The 17,360-nt window shown below is 42.8% G+C and overlaps 1 protein-coding gene across 3 annotated transcripts in view; it reads right to left on the bottom strand.

The window, feature by feature from the left end:
* The window catches only part of LOC138747006 (apolipophorins-like), a 119,476-nt gene that overhangs the window by 33,604 nt on the left and 68,512 nt on the right, over window positions 1-17,360 (bottom strand). For all 3 annotated transcript variants that reach the window (XM_069905832.1, XM_069905834.1, XM_069905833.1), the window contains exon 9: window positions 13,638-13,741. In XM_069905832.1, the coding sequence (XP_069761933.1) occupies window positions 13,638-13,741 (104 nt within the window). The remainder of the gene's footprint in view (window positions 1-13,637; window positions 13,742-17,360) is intronic.

Here is a 17,360-nt window from a genome sequence, read left to right as displayed (position 1 = left end):
AGATTGAAATAAATGCAACTCTCTCCTCCTTACCAATAGCCCTGAAAATACAGAGTTCTTCAGAAGTGAAACACAAAAGTCTGCAGACGCCATAGTTGAAGTGAAAACACAATGCTGGAGAAGCTCAACAGTTCTTCGGCCCTGGACGCAAAACTGGACCGATCTCACTTCGACCCAAAACTTGGCACGAGGCATAACTCTGAATGTCACGGAATCTTTAGCAAGTTTGACAAGAAAGATATAAAAGACTTACAAAGAAATAGGCTTGGCACTGATTATCCAGCAAGTTGGCAACCTCTGTAATGTCAACCTAGCCAAATTTTCCAGTCTACTGGTTGTTACTCTATTCATCCTCCAATCCACATTTAAGGTCACTTTTTTTGATATTACATAGTATGATAATAAAGTTCCCAGTGAATCCAGAATATTTGAAGGGCGTGCAAGAATAGGAAGTAGGTTTCAAAAGGGCAGCGTAAACCCCATGAGTTTCAAGGAAACGTTGGAACAGGGGGCTAAGTGAGTTTCAGAGGAGCATGGAAAACATCAGCTATGAGGCAGACAATGAACCCTGGGGATTTCCAGATGGTGGATTATCGGAGGTTTAACTCTGTTGGTAACAGAAACAAAGAAACTTTGGTGGTTATCTGTAATTTATTTTGAGATTGCTGAACTCATCAAAATCCTGTTTGGATTATCCTATAAAGACAGATGTTTACTGAGTAATCAATAATGAATTACTGTCAATCAGAAAAATGCTTGAGGTTGCAAACATTTTCCCCAAGTTGTCTTAAACCAGTTGAATGCTTTGTGACATATTTAGAGAAAACCATAAATTTATGATACCATGAAACAATCAGGGCTGGCTGGGTATTGGGAGTTGTGGAGAGTTGGGCCATCTTGGACAATGGGCTTTTACAGAGAGCTTTCAATATTTTTTGAACACTGGCAAAGCAAATGTGTTGTGGTTAGACCTGAGAGTCTAATCCTCTAAACTGCACGCTCAACATGTCTGGAATGTAGCCTCACTAAATCTGGCTTATTGTGGCAAGAATCAGATGGAGCAGAGAATAAATCATCGAGTCATAAATAGGATCAGCATGGGTGCAGGCCTTTCAGCCCATTATGTATATGCCTTCCATCAAGCACCCATGTTAATACATGTTCATGGACATTGATATGCGTGCCTTTGCTACATAAAGGCACTGTTTGACCTGCTGAGTTTCTCCAGCGTTTGTGTGGGTTTTTTTCATGATTTGCATGCCTGTAGCTTCCACACAATAGTAGGGCTGTAACAGTCACTCTGATCAGGATGCCTTTGCAAACCAAGGTCCTCCCCAAGCCCAACAGGCTGATAGTTGGGAGAGAGAAAGTGAAGTAATCTCACCAGGAGAGGTTTGGATGGTGGGGGCAAATCAAGAATAAGGTCATAAGAATCAGAATTTATTGTCATGAACAAGACATGAAATTTGGTGTTTACAGCAACGTCAAAGAGCAAGCATTCATATTACGACCATCTTACATTACTATATAAAAAAAATTAGCACACGAAAAGTCAGGCAGTCCCTTTGGTTCATTGATCATTCAGGAATTTGATGGCAGCGGGGATGAAGCTGTCCTTGTGCCGCTGAGTGCTCATCTTTAGGCTCCTGTACCTTTTTCCCAATGGTAGCAGATGAAGAGGGCATGGCCTGGGTGGTGGGGGTCTTTGAGGACAGGGGCTGCTTTTTTAAGACACCGCCTCATGTAGATCTCCTCGATGGAGTGAAGTCTGGTGCCTGTGATGTCACAGGCCGAGTGAGTTAACAACCCTGAGGAGTTTATCCTTGTCCTGAGAGTTGGCGCCTCCAATACCAGGCAGTGATGCAACCAGCCAGAATGCTCTCCACGGTACGCCTGTAGAAGTTTACGAGAGATTTCGGTGACATACCGAATCTCCTCAGACACCTCACAAAGTATAGCCTCTGGTGAGCCTTCAAGACCATAAGGTATAGGAGCAGCAATAGGCTATTCAGCCCATCAAGTCTGATCATTTTCCCACTCAGCCCCACTGCCCGACCTTCTCCCCAAAACCTTTAATGCCCTGGCTAATCAAGGACCTATCAATCTCTGCCTTGAATACACCCAATGACCCGGCCTCCACAATGGCCTGTGGCAACAAATCACAGCCTTGATTTCAGAGGATCACAGCTTAGTAAATTCAGGGTAAGAAGATGGGATAAATATAGAGATGGGGATGTTGGGGGAGGGTGGAGGCAAAGGTTGTTGGCTGGCATCCAGGTCCACCACTACATTGGGAAGGCCAGATGGCTCCCAGGAGTGCTTGCACAATGGCCACGCGTGAGACCCAAGTTCGTTCCAATGCTCAGAAGGATGAACTGCATGGGGAACGATGTGATCCCATAACAGTCTTTGAAAATGGAGGATCCCAGGCTAATTTCCTTAATGTTCCAAATTAACCCCAAATGATAGTTGCCATCTTTCATTGCAGGATAAACTTTTTCTTTAAATTGGTTAATGCTGGAAAAGAACACAGCTTCTTTCAATTGAATGTCTAGACTATAACACTCTCATTTCACCTTTTGGGTTTCTTCAGCTCCAGGTTTGTCCATTATTTGCAACGACTTTTTCCAGAATACAGTCTTAAATGTGGCTGTTGTTGCCTCTATGTAAACGTGACCATAATACAGATTTGCAGGTGTACACCACTGAGCTCCCTAGAGTGCAATGTCACCTCAAAAGCTTTCTGCTGACTGCCAAGGCACAAAGCCAATGAGGCTGCACTTGTTTTTTCAATGCCAAAATAAAACTCACTCCAAGGTACAAACTCTGCTAAATCTTCATTGACGAGAATGTTGCTGGGACTGGCAGATTTGAATTACAAGGAGAGGCTGCATCGGCTAGGACTTTGCTCCCTGGAGCACAGGAGGTTGAGGGGACTTTAAAGAGGTTTATAAAATCACGAGAGGCACAGACAAGGTCATTAGCTTTTACCTCCAAGGGTAGGGGAATCTAAAACTAGAGGGCATCAATTTAAAGTGAGAGGAGAAGAATTGAAAAGACCTGAAAAGCATCTTCTTGACAAAGGATGCCAAGGATATGGAATGAGCTGCCAGAGAAAGGGCAATTGTATGCTTAAAAGACAGGTCCAAGATAGGAAATGTTTAGATATGGTCCAAACACAAATAGGATTCACTTCATCAGCAGGAACAAGTTGGGCCATAGGGCATGTCTCCGTGCTGAGAACTCGATGATTCCATGAGCAGCAGTAGTTTTCAAACTGCCCCCCTATCCCTTACCAATCACAGAGCACTTACGGCATTGGGATTACTTCAGATGGCATGTGAATGGGAAGGCCCAACTGTTACTGAAATATTTTGCTTGAGAAAAATTGTTGTTGGCCTATTTCCTTTGGAGTTATGAAACTGTGCACATAATGAGTCCATGAGGTACAATTAAAATAGTGGTTTTCAAACCCTTTTCTTTCCACTCATATACCACCTTAAGCAATCTCTTATTAATCACAGAGTGCCTAGGGATTAAGGTGGAATGTGAGTTTAGGAGACAGTTTGAAAACCACTGCTCTAGAGGAACAGTTATGGACATGATACATCAATGAAGACTAAAGAAACTGATCCCAGATAAGTAGAGTTAAATGGAAAGTAATGAACTAGAGAGGAAAATTTGGTTGAGGAAAGTCGATGGGAAAAAAATTGAAGGCAAGCAATTCTAAGAACATCGATTTATCCTTTTTTTCCTCCCTCTCTCTCCTCCAGCTCACCACTCCTTCCCTTTCCTTTCAGAGAGCTACCCCTCCCCCTTATCACCTCAACATTTTTCTCTTCCACCCTCTCACCTTTACCCACCTATGACCTCTTGCCTGCTGGCCTGTGCTCCAGCCCCGCTCCTTCTTCCCACCTTTTCACTCAGGCTCATGCCAGCTTTTTGCTCATACCTTGATGAGGACAGTGGTGGATTAACCATTAGGTTGAGTAGATTGAAGCCTTGGAGCCCAGAAGGTAAGTAAGTCCATCACAACCACTCTTACACCAATGTAACCACTTGCCAATATGGGCTCGCATGAGTCCTGGGTCCACCCATCAATCAAGGATCGCGGAAGTTCCGCGTTCACCTGTCAATCAGCGACAGGGTTTTGGTCCCATGTATCATTTCGGGCTCCACCAGTTCCAATGTGACCTATCAATGAAAGGTGACTGGGAAGAACGTCACAGAACACCAAATAGTGCAGCGGCAAGTTTTATGGCCGCCAGAAATGCCCTGAAACCCCATGGCAAGAATGCACTTTATCTCCTTTGATGGAGCCAAGAGCGCAGTCATGACTCAGAAGTGACTTAAGGAGCATGTGCACGATTCTCCAATGGCCCAACTGGCAGTGGTGGGAGCAGAGCTGCACAGTGAGGGGGTGTCGCACTGGACTCATCAACGCAGGGGAGGGGATCCGCATACTGAAGAGCAGCCACTGGCTGGGGGTGAGGAACGGGGCGAACTCTGGGGAATTCCATGGGTGGCTTCATGGGGCTGTGCCTGCCCTTTGCCTGTGCAAAGTTTTGCACAAAGGCTTGGTCTGCAGGTGGGTGAGCGGCAACAATAACTCATTTCAGAGGGGCATGACCCACTGATGTCCCCCCCCCATGATGCAGGAAATGGTGTAACTTACAGTTTTATTTGATTTTAATGAAGGTTTTCCTCCCCTCCTCCAACCTAACACCAACTGTTGTATTCCCAGTACAAACCCAGCAGATAAATTTATAATATGTGAGGGCATCACGCCCAAAGGCTAATAAATTGAACAATTTCACCTTGTTCTTTTCAACAAAGGGTAGGGCCCATGGGACAAGGTCCGAGGTGGTGGACCTACTAAAGTTCAGCCCAGTGGTGGTAGTTAATCCACCACTGGATAAGGGGCTCAGGCCCAAAAAGTTGATCTTTGAATGCTGTGTGATCTGCTGAGTTTTTCCCAGAACTTTTGTGTATTAAATTGCTAAATGCATCTGCAAACGTTCTTGTTTAAATCAATGAAAAAAAGTTACTTTGATGTTTGAAGGAAGTGCTCTTTTTTGCTGAGGATATTACGCAGTAAACTTTCACAAAGACACAGCTAAACTTTCAATTCAGTTTAATCATTTAAAAGTAATTTAAATTCTGGCCCAGTTTCGAGAGAGGGCCGATCAGTTGGGGAGATTTTGTGTATTTCATCTGGTCCTGCTTGGATTTCACATGGAGAAACATCTGGTCTTCAAATTAATTGAAGCCCTTCAGACTGATAGAATTCCTCACCGGCATCATGGAATATGATGAACTTAGTGTCCAATTATTGCACTAATTTTCATATAGATTTGAATCTTGCTTTTTCAGCAGAATTTTCAATTCACCAGCATCCGAATCACAAGAATTTATTCACCCCATTTCCTCTGAGAACAAGCAACATTCAGACATTTTTTTGTCTTCGCTGCGGACGGTGATCTCCTGCCTTCTCAAACATAGCCTCACATGTATTAAGATTCTTTCGCTTGTCTTCGCGGACGAAGATTTATGGAGGGGTATGTCTACGTCTGCTGCAGGCTCGTTGGTGACTAACAAGTCCGATGCGGGACAGGCAGGCACCGTTGCAGCGGTTGCAAGGGAAAGTTGATTGGTTGGGTTAGGTATTGGGTTTTTCCTCCTTTGTCTTTTGTCAGTGAGGTGGGCTCTGCGGTCTTCTTCAAAGGAGGTTGCTGCCCGCCAAACTGTGAGGCGCCAAGATGCACGGTTTGAGGTGAGATCAGTCCACTGGCGGTGGTCAATGTGGCAGGCACCAAGAGATTTCTTTAGGCAGTCCTTGTACCTCTTCTTTGGTGCACCTCTGTCTCGGTGGCCAGTGGAGAGCTCGCCATATAACACAATCTTGGGAAGGCATTCTGGAGATGTGACCTACCCAGTGCTGTTGGATCTTCAGCAGCGTGGATTCGATGCTGTCGGCCTCTGCCATCTCGAGTACTTCGATGTTGGAGATGAAGTCACTCCAATTAATGTTGAGGATGGAGCGGAGACAACGCTGGTGGAAGCGTTCTAGGAGCCGTAGGTGATGCCAGTAGAGGACCCATGATTTGGAGCCGAACAGGAGTGTGGGTATGACAACGGCTCTGTATACGCTAATCTTTGTGTGTTTCTTCAGTTGGTTGTTTTTCCAGACTCTTTTGTGTATCTTCCAAAGGCGCTATTTGCCTTGGCGAGTCTGTTGTCTATCTTGTTGTCAATCCTTGCATCTGATGAAATGGTGCAGCCGAGATAGGTAAAACTGGTTGACCGTTTTGAGTTTTGTGTGCCCGATGGAGATGTGGGGGGGCTGGTAGTCATGGTGGGGAGCTGGCTGATGGAGGACCTCAGTTTTCTTCAGGCTGACTTCCAGGCCAAACATTTTGGCAATTTCCGCAAAACAGGACGTCAAGCGCTGAAGAGCTGGCTCTGAATGGGCAAATAAAGCAGCATCGTCTGCAAAGAGTAGTTCACGGACAAGTTGTCTTGTGTCTTGGTGTGAGCTTGCAGGCGCCTCAGATTGAAGAGAATGCCATCCGAGCGGTACCGGATGTAAACAGCGTCTTCATTGTTGAGGTCTTTCATGGCTTGTTTCAGCATCATGCTGAAGAAGATTGAAAAGAGGGTTGGTGCGAGAATGCAGACTTGCTTCACGCCATTATTAATGGAGAAGTGTTCAGAGAGCTCATTGCTGTATCTGACCCGACCTTGTTGGTTTTCGTGCAGTTGAATAACCATGTTGAGGAACTTTGGGGGGCATCCGAGGCTCTCTAGTATTTGCCAAAGCCCTTTCCTACTCACGGTGTTGAAGACTTTGTTAAGGTCAACAAAGGTGATGTTTTGTTCTCTGCACTTTTCTTGGAGCTGTCTGAGGGCAAAGACCATGTCAGTAGTTCCTCTGTTTGCGCGAAAGCCGCACTGTGATTCTGGGAGAACATTTTCGGTGACACTAGATATTATTCTATTAAGGAGAATCCTTGCGAAGATTTTGCTTGCAATGGAGAGCAGCGTGATTCCCCTGTAGTTTGAGCAGTCTGATTTCTCGCCTTTGTTTTTGTACAGGGTGATGAAGGTCACAAAGGTCCTGAGGCAGCTTTCCTTGGTCCCAGCAGAGCTTGAAAAACTCATGCGGTTTGGCATGCAGAGTTTTGCCGCCAGCCTTCCAGACCTCTGGGGGGATTCCATCCATACTTGCTGCTTTGCCACTTTTCATTTGTTCAATTGCCTTATATGTCTCTTCCGGGGTGAGGACCTCATCCAGTTCTAGCCTTAAGGGCTGTTGAGGGAGCTGGAGCAGTGCGGATTCTTGGACTGAGCGGTTGGCACTGAAAAGAGATTGGAAGTGTTCTGACCATCGGTTGAGGATGGAGATCTTGTCGCTGAGGAGGACTTTGCCGTCTGAGCTGCGCAGCGGGCTTTGGACTTGGGGTGAGGGGCCGTACACAGCCTTTAGAACCTCGTAAAAACCCCTGAAGTCGCCAATGTCCGCGCTGAGCTGGGTTCGTTTGGCGAGGCTAGTCCACCATTCATTTTGGATCTCCTGGAGTTTGCACTGAAGATGGCTGCATGTGTGACGGAAGGCTCGTTTCTTCTCTGACCAGGACGGCTTTGCAAGGTGAGCCTGGTGGGCAGCTCGCTTCTTTGCCAGCAGCTCCTGGATTTCCTGGTTGTTTTCGTCGAGCCAGTCCTTGTTTTTCCTGGAGGAGAAGCCCAGTACCTCTTCAGTGGATTGCAGTATGGCAGTCTTCAGCTGATCCCAGAGGGTTTCAGGGGACGAGTCCGTGAGGCGGATTGCATCCTCGAGCTTTGCTTTGAGGTTTGCCTGGAAGTTTCCTCTCACTTCGTCTGACTGCAGGTTTCCAACATTGAACCTCTTTCTGGGGGCTTTACTGTTCCTGGGCTTTGGCTTGAAGTGAAGGTTGAGCTTGCAGCGAACCAGCCGGTGGTCAGTGTGGCATTCCGCGCTGGGCCTGACCCTGGTGTGGAGCACATCTCGTTTGTCTCTTTCTCGCACCAGGACGTAGTCCAGGAAGTGCCAGTGTTTGGATCAGGGATGCATCCAGGAAGTCTTCAGGCTGTCCCTCTGCTGAAAAAGGGTGTTTGTAATGACAAGCCGCTGTTCTGCGCAGAGCTCCAACAGGAGGCGCCTGTTGTCGTTGCACTTGCCAACACCATGCTTGCACAGGATTCCTGGCCAGGTTTCTGAGTCTTTGCCGACGCGAGCGTTGAAGTTGCCAAGGATGACAACCTTGTCGGCTGTAGGGGTGCGTTGAATGAGGTTGCGCAGATCAGTGTAGAACTTGTCCTTTTCTGCTGGTTCCGTCTGTAGGGTTGGAGCATAGACACTGATGAGGGTGATGCAACGCTTGTTTTGAAGGGGGAGTCGCATGGACATGATCCGGTCCGAGTGGCCTGTCGGGAGGTTTCCGAGTTTGGAGGCAATGGAGTTCTTGACCATGAAGCCTACACCAGATAGGCGTCGTTCATCCATAGGCTTGCCAGACCAGCAGAGTGTGTAGCCCGTGCCGCGTTCTTGGAGGCTGCCTACATCTGCAAGGCGGACTTCACTGAGAGCGGCTATGAGGAGTTCATGTGCGATGAGGGCAAACCGACATTCAGGTTGGTGGCTGTCAGCCTTGTCTAGCATGGTTCTGATGTTCCAGCATGCTAGGTTGAGTTGTGAGCATCTTTTGAGGGGGAGGACGTGGAGGGGGAGGACGTGGACATGTCCTCGGGCCTGCGCAAAGGAGCTTTAGGTGGAGTGCAGTGTGCGCAGTACTGGTCCCACCCTTTACACCCATGGTTCGTGTGCAGTGGCCAAGCAAGCTGGGACATGGCAGCGAGGTCCTTGGGTCGTAGGTTTTATATCGGAGTGGCCTTCTCCTATGCAGGTTTCTTACCCGGGCTGGAGGGGCCTGCCTCCCCTCCTAGGTCGGACCATATCTGGTCGCAAATCACCTGTGGACATGGCCTAGGTAAGTTTAATTGGGTTCTCTAACTACCTCTGAGGTAGGTCAGGGACCCGGTTGGATTCTGACGGGGTTGACTGAGTCACACCCTTTCTTACTGTTGTGTAACTGGGATGTAAAATGTAAAAAGCGAGGGGGAGGCAGTGGCCCCGGCCTCGGTAGAGTGAGGCAGGCAGAGGCCCCGGTCCGGGCAGAAGCGAGGGGGAGGCGGTGACCCCGGCCTCGGCAGAGTGAAGCAGGCGGAGGCCCCGGTCCGGGCAGAAAGAAGCAGGCAGAGGCCCCGGTCCGAGCAGCAACTTTAGATTACTTTCCCCATGGAGGCCTGAATTAAGGCAATCTGGAGCTTCCTAGCTTTGGAATCATTTGAGCCTCTGCTGTCATCACTGTCACATCTCACGGTTTGCATTAGGGAGGTCACCCACATGTTATAATCAAGGAGAGGAGCTTTCATGAAGACAAAACAGAAGTATTATGAGCTAGGAGAAAAAAAACGCACAAAATACTAGCTTGGCAGCTTACGACAGAACAAACTAAAAGAACGGTATCGGTATCAAGGAAAAAGGACAAACAAATTACATATAATCCAACAGAGATCAATGAAAACTTCAAGGAATTCTACGAGCAATTATATTGAACTGAGAATGAAGGGAAAGAAGACAAAATAGATGATTTTCTAGTTAAAATTGAACTACCAAATTTGCAAGAAGAGGAGCAAAATAAATTAATAAAACCATTTGAAATAGAGTAAATACAGGATATATTAAAAAAAACTACCGAACAATAAAACGCCGGGAGAGGACGGACTCCCAATAGAATTCTATAAAACATTTAAAGACTTATTAATTCTTCCTCTCGTGGAAGTAATGAACCAGATTGAAGAAACACAAAACATGCAAAACAGCAATAATTACAGTAATACCAAAGACAGGGAAAGATCCACTAACACCAGCATCGTATAGACCAATATCTCTACTTAACACAGATTATAAGATAATAGCTAAACTATTAGCAAACAGATTGGCCGACTGTGTACCAAAAATAGTAAAACTAGATCAAACTGGATTTATTAAGAAAAGACGAACAACGGACAATATCTGTAAGTTCATTAACTTAATCCATGCAGTACAAGGAAACAAGACGCCAACAGTGGCAGTTGCCTTAGATGTAGAGAAAGCCTTTGACAGAGAAGAATGGAATTATTTATTCAAAGTACTACAGAGGTTCAACCTACCAGAGAAATATATTAATTGGATTAAAGCATTATATAAGGGACCATTGGCGAAGGTGACAGTAAATGGATATATATCAAGCCAATTTAAATTAAGCAGATCAACTAGGCAGGGATGTCCACTATCTCCCTCACTGTTCGTGTTAGCTATAGAACCACTGGCAGAACTGATAAGAATAGAAAATAAGAGGGATAAAAATAAGAGAAGGAATATAAAATCAGTCTATTTGCAGATGATGTCATTGTATACTTAACAAAACCAAAAATATCAATACAAGAATTACATAAGAAATTGAAGGAATATGGACTAAGTATTGGGGTACAAGATCAACGCAAATAAAAGTGAAGTGATGCCAATGAATAATGTGGATTTCACAAAGTTTAAGTCTCCGCTCCATCCTCAACATCCATTGCAGCGCTTTCATCCCTAACGTCGAAGTACTCGAGATGGCAGAGGTCGACAGCATCGAGTCCACGCTGCTGAAGATCCAGCTGCGCTGGATGGGTCACGTCTCCAGAATGGAGGACCATCGCCTTCCCAAGATCGTGTTATATGGCGAGCTCTCCACTGGCCACCGTGACAGAGGTGCACCAAAGAAAAGGTACAAGGACTGCCTAAAGAAATCTCTTGGTGCCTGCCACATTGACCACCGTCAGTGGGCTGATAACGCCTCAAACCGTGCATCTTGGCGCCTCACAGTTTGGCGGGCAGCAACCTCCTTTGAAGAAGACCGCAGAGCCCACCTTACTGACAAAAGGCAAAGGAGGAAAAACCCAACACCCAACCCCAACCAACCAATTTTCCCCTGCAACCGCTGCAACCGTGTCTGCCTGTCCCGCATCGGACTTGTCAGCCACAAACGAGCCTGCAGCTGACGTGGACTTTTTACCCCCTCCATAAATCTTCGTCCGCGAAGCCAAGCCAAAGAAGAAAGAATCACCATTTAGATGGCAAACACAAGCAATCCGATACCTAGGTATACAACTAGATAATAATCTAGGCCACCTATACAAACTAAATTATCAGCCATTAATGAAGAAATTACAAGACAACTTAGAACATTGGAAAGACTTACCACCAACACTGATAGGAAGGGTAAATTGCATTAAAATGAATATCTTCCCAAGGATACAATACCTATTTCAATCGCTACCAATTCACCTAACAGAGAAATTATTCAAGGAGCTAAAGAAAATAATAAGGAAATTCTTAGGGAAAGGGGGGGAAACTGAGGATAGCGCTAGATAAATTAACAGAATGGTACAAACAAGGGGGCTTACAGCTCCCAAACTCTAAGAATTATTATAGAGCAGCACAATTAAGATACCTGTAAGGTTTTTATCAAACAAGGGAAAAACCAGATTGGACCAGATTAGAGCTAGATAAAATAGGGGAGAAGGTACCTGAACATAAATCATATAAGTGGGTGAAAAGCTGGTGCAACATAGGAATTCACCAGTACTGCACCACCTGCTCAACATTTGGAAGAAGATTCACGTAGAAAGGTAGAAAACAAATTATCAACTACCAAAATTAATATTGACGCAAAATCCAACTAATCCCTTTCACAACAGATAACCTTTCCTTTAGAGAATGGGAGAGAAAAGGGATCAAAAGAATAGAAAATTGTTTTTCGGGAAATAAATTATTATCTTTTGAACAAATGAAGTGCAAATATGGTATAACTCACCATACAATGTTTGCATACCACCAACTGAAAACCTACTTCAAGGACAAATTGGGAAGCAGGCTGCGGTTGCCAGAAAGAAGCAATTTTGATTATGTGATTACAGACACAATGATAATTAATAACAAACATGTACATCAAACTGCAAGAGAAAGAGAATGAGGAAACAAGCTGTAAACCCAAACAAAAATGGGAACAAGATCGAAACATAAAGATAAAGAATGAAACATGGGAAAAGCTATGCTCCAGAACTATGAGAAATACAATAAACACGAGATTACGCATGATACAATAAAATTGGTTACACAGGCTATACACCACCCCCTAAAAGTTAAATAAATGGGACCCAACAGTATCAGATAAGATGTTTTCACTGTAAGAAGGAAATGGGAACAACAGTAAATGCAATTTGGGCATGTGAAAAAGTGGAAAAGTTTTGGGAATTTCTAAATCAGGTATTAAATAAAATCACAAAAAGCAACATATCAAATAATACAGAGATCTTTCTTCTAAGTAATATAAGAAGTAAAGAACTTGGACTCGATTTGGATGGAGCACAAAAAAGATTTATTATGATAGCCTTAGCTGAAGCAAAAAAATGTATTATGTCAACCTGGAAATCAGAAGATAGCCTGAGAATACTGCAATGGTACATAGAAATGAATAAATGTATTCCATTGGAAAAAATAACATATAATTTAAGAAATAACATTACAGTATTCGAACAAATTTGGGAACCGTACATGGAAACAACAGAGAAGTCCTACCACAGACCTCCACCGCCTAAAATGACAGAATGAAAAGAAGATGAAATGAACTGACCCAGTGTGTAAAAGTAGATGACACAATTTTCTAGTTTATTTTCATTGTGTGATTACTTTGTTTAATGGGTTTAATGTATCATATATGTTGAACATTGAGAGGGTGGGGAGGGAGGGAAGGGAGAGGGAAAAGGGGAGAAAATTACACTGTGTATATTCAAAAGGGAAATGTGTGTGTGTGTATTTTGGTTAGTATGGTTCATAGTGTGAAAAATTTTTAAAAATTTAAAAAGGAGAGGAGTTTTCGTTTACTCTTCTTTCACTCTGCAGATGCAAGCAGAGTGAGTTACTTGCATCAACCAGATAAACTGCACTCACTTCCTTATCGCACTGCCTGGCTGCACTTCTGAAAAGTCCTCATGGCCCTCTGATGCAAAGAACATGCTTCCAGTTCATCCAAATCCCTCAGAATCCCTAGGATTGCTTTTGCATCGTTGCACCGTCCATTCATTCAGTGCTCTAGTAGTCAGAAGAGTGTTGTCTGTTGTCATATATTCCTTTGAGAACTGGCTGCAGAGACTGGGCCTACACGACTAAGAACTTGCAACAGCCCAAAAGGGAACACTGCTCTCTAGTTGGCAATATTAGTTTCATTGTGATTTGCACATTGCAAGCCTTCTGTTCGGCACCTTCAGATCTATCAAATATATGCATGTTTTCATCTCCAAAGAATCTATGAAGCACAAAACAGCACTATGCAGAAGGCCCCTAGGTCCAACGAGTTTGTGCAACCTCTTTTGATGAACAGGTTAATGAGCCTCAGTTGCCATAAAAATCCTACATCTTCAAACATTTGTGCAATCTTCTTCTAGCTTTAACAACTGTCCTTCAAAGCATGTAGATCCACATCACTTAACATTCATGTGCCAATCCCTCAACAGAAACTGGCAGCACTTACCAGTTATCTCTGCATTTGAACAGTGCCCGCTGCCACAAGTCTCGAAGATCGCCAACAGAGAGGCTCCGGAGGTCAAACACCAATGACATGAAAAGATCTGCAGACTGAACAAACGGGGAAAAAAAACTCAGAAGTTTGAAATCTCAATTCATTAAATGTTTAGTCTTTCTGTGAAGGTCGGTGTATGAAGTTGCTGAGTACAAAATGGAAATGAATAATTCTCAGAATAATTTGCCTGCAATGTCTAATTTGATAGAAGGAAACAATAGTGGAATAAGCAAATAGAAACGATATTACAGAGAGAAAAATGTTGTTGAGAAATTGTTCAGCTCTGTATTTCAATGTAATTCTCAAAGCTTCAATTGTCAACTGCATGGTTTAAAATATCAACTGCATGGTTTAAAATACACGGTTAGGCTCGCTCAAATGTGCCTTTCTGAAGAGCTCGCGTTGATTTTTGGAACACTGTCATTTTAATGAAACTGCTTTTGTGAGAATGTTTTTGTCTCTGGTCAGCACTGAGATCAATGCCACACCTATTGGAGATCAGCTCCAGCCCGACAACCCCTCCTCCCCAAAACCTCTGGCTAGTACTTCCTGTAGAAGGCCCAGAGATTCCATGTGCACCTTTGCATTTTTAAAGGCATACACCCATGAGTTTGCAGGTCTCCCTTTCTCTCATACATACACACACTTTTCCCTATTCCTGCTGCTTTGATGATAACTCTCCCCCTCCTAACAGCACTAAATCTGTTCTCTCTCTCTCTCTCTCTCTCTCCCCTAACTCTCAAACAGTCTCCCAAAGCATGTTCAACTTGCTGGTTAGGCTGGTACAAACAATGCCCATTTTTTTGGAAAATTGTAATTTTCATTTGCATCAATGACAAACATAGCATACTTACGCATAATCATACAACATAATAAAATGATGCAAAATTATACATACATTTATATTTTCACTCCTCCCTCCCTCCCTCCCCAAAAAAGACAAAAAAACCCTACCTAAATTTATCATTCATTCATTCACCAAATTTCAAATTTAAAAATATTATCTTGAACCTCTAAGTTAGCTAGAGCGAGTTGGAGCAGGAATAGCAAACCCTGCGGATGAACTTTTACCAATAAAATCCACATATGGCTTCCAAATCTTATAAAAATTTTCTGGTCGATTCTGTAAATTATACTCTATTTTCTCTAAAGGTATACAGTCTTGTAATTCCACCTGCCATCTATTCAACCCTACATTATTGTCTAATTTCTACGTTACCACCATATATTTCTTAGCTACTGCTATTGCTACACTTAGAAACTTCCTCTGGTAAACATCTAACTTCAGATTATATATATCACCTAACAAAAGTATTCTTGGATCTTTCGGTACTTGTATCTTCATAATTTGCCCCAGTAAAATACTCATATCTTCCCAAAATTTTCTAACTTTTTCACATTGCCATACTGCATGTAAGAAAGTTCCTTACCTCTTTATTACATCTAAAACAATGATCAGAACAGTTCGAATTAAGCCCAGGTAACTTATGTGGAGTATAATATAATTGATGTAAAAAACTGAATTGTACCATTTGATATCTGACATTAATTGTATTAGTTACCTTCTCATAACATAATTTTGACCACTTCTTGGATTTGCATATTTAAATCTCTTTCTCATCTTAATTTGGATTTAAATAGGTACTTTTTCTGCATAGTACCTTGCAGTTTTATATACATGTTAGTAATAAATCTTTTAATAAACGTATCAGTTACTAACTATTAAAATTGACTTTGTTCAGGTAATCTAAAATTCAATCCTACTGATGGTATTTTTTTGAGCTACATTTAATAAAAACTTAACAATATTATCCACTGATCCATTTTTAATAAAACTAGTTTGGTCCATATTTATCAATTTAGGTAAACATTTAGCAAATCTATTAGCTAATAATTTAGACAAAATTTTATAGTCTGTATTTAATAATGATATTGGTCTATGTGAAGATGGAAGCAAAGGATCCTTCCCTTTTTTTTTGGAATAACTGTTATTAATGCAGTTTTAAATGACTCTGGTAAATCACAGGAATCGTTCATTTGATCCAACAATCCCATGTGAAGGGATCAGTAACTCTTTAGTGAGAAACCATCCTCTCCTGGATCCTTATTATTTTGTAAAGACATCAACGTATCATATATTTCTGTATCAGTAAAAGATTTTTAGAATTCAGTCTTTTCTTCAATATTTAATTCCGGAAATACAACTTGTGATAAATATTCATCAATTTTATCTCCATCTTTCAAAGATTCCGAATGATATAACTTCATAAACACATCATTAATTTCCTGCATTTTAGAAGTAAGTTGATCCGATTCCTCTTTTAGAGTGTAAGATTTAAAGATAAAATAGTCAGGAAGGCTCTCAGAGCTGACTGAGAACTGTCCAGGGTCCTGAGGCTCCTCCCTTATTTTGTATTGGACAGTGGCACAGCGATTAAGTTATCTGGCAAGTGATCGAGAGGTATAGACTAATGATCCAAAGACTAGAGATCAAATCCCAAATGGATCATATCAAATTTGAATCCAGTTTATGCAACCAGTTCCTGAGTTATGCAAGGACCCCATTCCTGAGAGCTGTGCACAAGCTAATTTCTCCATGTCAGAAGGTCCATTTTCTATGGAAACCCATATTGTATCCCTCGACATACACTAGCAATAATTTTCTCATTTAATTGAATTATCCCCCTTGGGGGTGGCATGGTTAGCGTGGCGGTTGTAGGTCAATTGGGCGGTACTGGCTCCTGGGCCAAAAGGGCCTATAACTGTGCTGTATGTCTAAATTAAATTTTTTAAAAATACATATAATTAAAACAATGGAATACACACATATATTGTCATTAATGAATACCACAATATTAATAGCTTGAATTTTTTTTCAAAAATACATCATTGAATTTGCCTCATGTCAGATTTTCATCTATAACCCCATGATATGGAACCTTGAAAAATTAGTTTAATGACGGCAAAAAGGCTTTACACTTTTTTAGAAACCTATTAGGTTCACTAATGCCCTCCAGAAAGGAAATCTGTCATTGTAATCCATTCTGGTCTTTGTGCAACTCCAGATTCTCCTCGAGTGGTTGACTCTTAAAAATGTGCCCCACCAAGCCAGTCATTTTCCACTATCACTTTCTCAATGGGTAATTAGAAAGAAGCAGTAAAGGATGGCCATTCCAATGTTACCCAGATCCACACAATGAATAATTACACAAAGCCCAGGAACACCTGGACAGTAAAGATTCATCAAGATGCACTTTATCAACTACAGTTCAGCATTTTACATCATCATCCCCTCAAAAGTGATCAGCAAACTCCAAGACCTGGAACTCAACTCACCACTGTGTAAACGGATCATGGATTTTCTCACTTCCAGACCTAAATCAGTGGAGATTCTCCTCCACAATCTACATCAGTAATGGATCACCACAAGCCTGCATTCTCAGCCTCCTGCTCTACTCACTTTAAATCTACGATTGTGTGGCTCAGTTTGACAACAGCACCATCTAAAATTTGCGAATGATACCACAGTATAAAGAAAGGTTAGCATACAGGACGGTACACCATTGACAACCTTGCACTCAAAACTAAGGAGCTGATTGCTGACTTCAGGAAAGGAATGCCAGAGGTGTACAATCCAGTGAGCATTGGGGGATCAGAGGCAGAGAGGGTGAGCAA

Source organism: Narcine bancroftii, chromosome 12, assembly GCF_036971445.1.
Source record: "Narcine bancroftii isolate sNarBan1 chromosome 12, sNarBan1.hap1, whole genome shotgun sequence".
NCBI classification, from domain to species: domain Eukaryota; kingdom Metazoa; phylum Chordata; class Chondrichthyes; order Torpediniformes; family Narcinidae; genus Narcine; species Narcine bancroftii.
Note: the sequence above shows the minus strand (reverse complement) of the source record. Positions and strands in the feature narration are given on the sequence as shown.